Raw genomic sequence first — 1,820 nt, 5'->3', positions numbered from 1 at the left:
TGTATGACTAGCTCTAAATGATGACGTAAGTAATATATATAGTATATATATATATAGTATATAGGCATATACTATATACGTATACATATATACTCTATACTCTATAAAGTGTGTAGTTGTAAATTGATTAGCGGTATACTGTGGTTACTTTGCGCCAAAAACCGTGACAGCTGTTCCGCCATTTGATGTTTATGCAAGAAAACAGCAAATCTGTGCCTGGTTTGCTGGGACCAAATGACCACAAATGACCATATTTCTTACGTCATCATTAAGAGCTAGTCATACACATACACACCACGTACTCTGGTCCCAGCAGATCAGGCACAATTTGCTATTTAATTTTTTATAGTATACGTATGACTTAGCTCTAAATGATGACGTAAGAGATATGGTCATTTGTGTTCATTTGGTCCAGTAACACAGGCACAGATTTGTTGTTTTTCTGCATAAACGTCGAATGGCGGAACAGCTGTCACGACGAAGGTGACCGGGCGAAAACATTACTTGCGCGCTCTGCTTGCGCAAGTAATAAGTTATGTCCATAGGAAGTGTGTGTGTGTGTGTGTGTGTGTGTGTGTGTGCGCGCGCACGTGCGTGTGCGTGCGTGTTACATGGTGAAGTGCCTCGTGTAGTCGTATTCTATCGTGGGAATGACGGCCTGGACAAATTTCAGGAAAACCAAAAGATAGGCGTGTACTCCCAGCTGGCGCCCGCCTTCGGCCACGGTCTCCATGATCCTCTTCATGGCCTCGGCGTGCCTACAGGGGTGCACGGAGCACATGGCGGGCGGCGGCAGGTGGGGGTGCTTCTCCACGGTGACGGTCCTCTTCACGTGGTCCTGGCTGATGTCCTCGTACATCCGCTCTGCGCTCAGCGGCCGCCTGTCCTCGTCGTAGCCAAAGAGCCAGAGGCGAGGCGTCTGGTAGTATTTGTCGTATGTGATGTACAAGTCGTACGTTCTGGTCTGGAGGACGGCGTCCTCCTCCTCGCTCCCGGCCTCCTCCTCCTCCTCCTCCTCCTCCGTCGTTTTGCTGGTGGTGTTTAAGGTCGCCTCGTCGGCTTCCAATAGGCCGCTCTCTTCGTACTCTTCCATATCCGCCGCTTCTCCCTCCTCTTCGTCCTCGTTGTCTCCTCCGCGCGCTCCCGAATTCACCTTCGTATTCACGTTGTCCTTATCCTCGTCCAGTGAGATTTCCCGCACGGCGTCTGTAACTCCTAACACGCCTGCGTCATGGTAGTAGGTGTCCACCCAGCCTCCGTCGCCGTCGTCCTCGCCTACGATGGCCTCCAGCTCGCCCGAATACTCCGTCTGCGTGCAGCGCTTGTAACAGGGAACGTTGCGCGTCAGGAGAAACTGTTTCTCCGGAGGCAGATATTGCCTGACGGCGCTCTCCTCTCCCGACGCCCACCTCCACGTGGGACAGTGGTGAACCAGATGATCTCCCGCCGCCACAAACTCCTCCGGGGTGATCACTCCCGTCTCCTTGAACCTGGACTCCGTGAGGACCGGGGTGAGGAACTCGGCCACGCAGAGTGCCGTTCCTTTCACCGAGTTGATGACGTCCTGCATATAGAACCGGCGTTGAAGCAGAGCATCAGTGTGTGGCGACAGCATCACTTGCTATAGGTCACATGAGCTGTGTCCCTGAGTGGCCCTCTAAATATACACCCTCAGTGCTGTCAATCTCTGACACAATACATATTGATGACGTCAGATATCTCCATATATGGATTGTATTAGTGTGGGTGCCCTAAACATGGCATCGTCTGGGAATGCCCATATAAAGTATGAACTTATTTTTTGAGTGGTGCAATGTAGG

The 1,820-nt window shown here is 51.4% G+C and overlaps 1 protein-coding gene across 1 annotated transcript; it reads right to left on the bottom strand.

The window, feature by feature from the left end:
* Positions 1-607: 607 nt before the first annotated feature.
* Positions 608-1,570, bottom strand: LOC310878102 (ubiquitin-like-conjugating enzyme ATG3; the record flags this gene model as incomplete). Its single annotated transcript, XM_083792218.1, has 1 exon — positions 608-1,570. One exon carries the CDS (start codon positions 1,568-1,570, stop codon positions 608-610), a length of 963 nt encoding a protein of 320 aa, XP_083648344.1.
* Positions 1,571-1,820: the final 250 nt, after the last annotated feature.

The sequence above is a fragment of the Protomyctophum parallelum genome, assembly GCF_964188405.1.
Source record: "Protomyctophum parallelum genome assembly, chromosome: 20".
NCBI classification, from domain to species: domain Eukaryota; kingdom Metazoa; phylum Chordata; class Actinopteri; order Myctophiformes; family Myctophidae; genus Protomyctophum; species Protomyctophum parallelum.
This window is presented reverse-complemented; position numbering and strand designations above follow the sequence as displayed.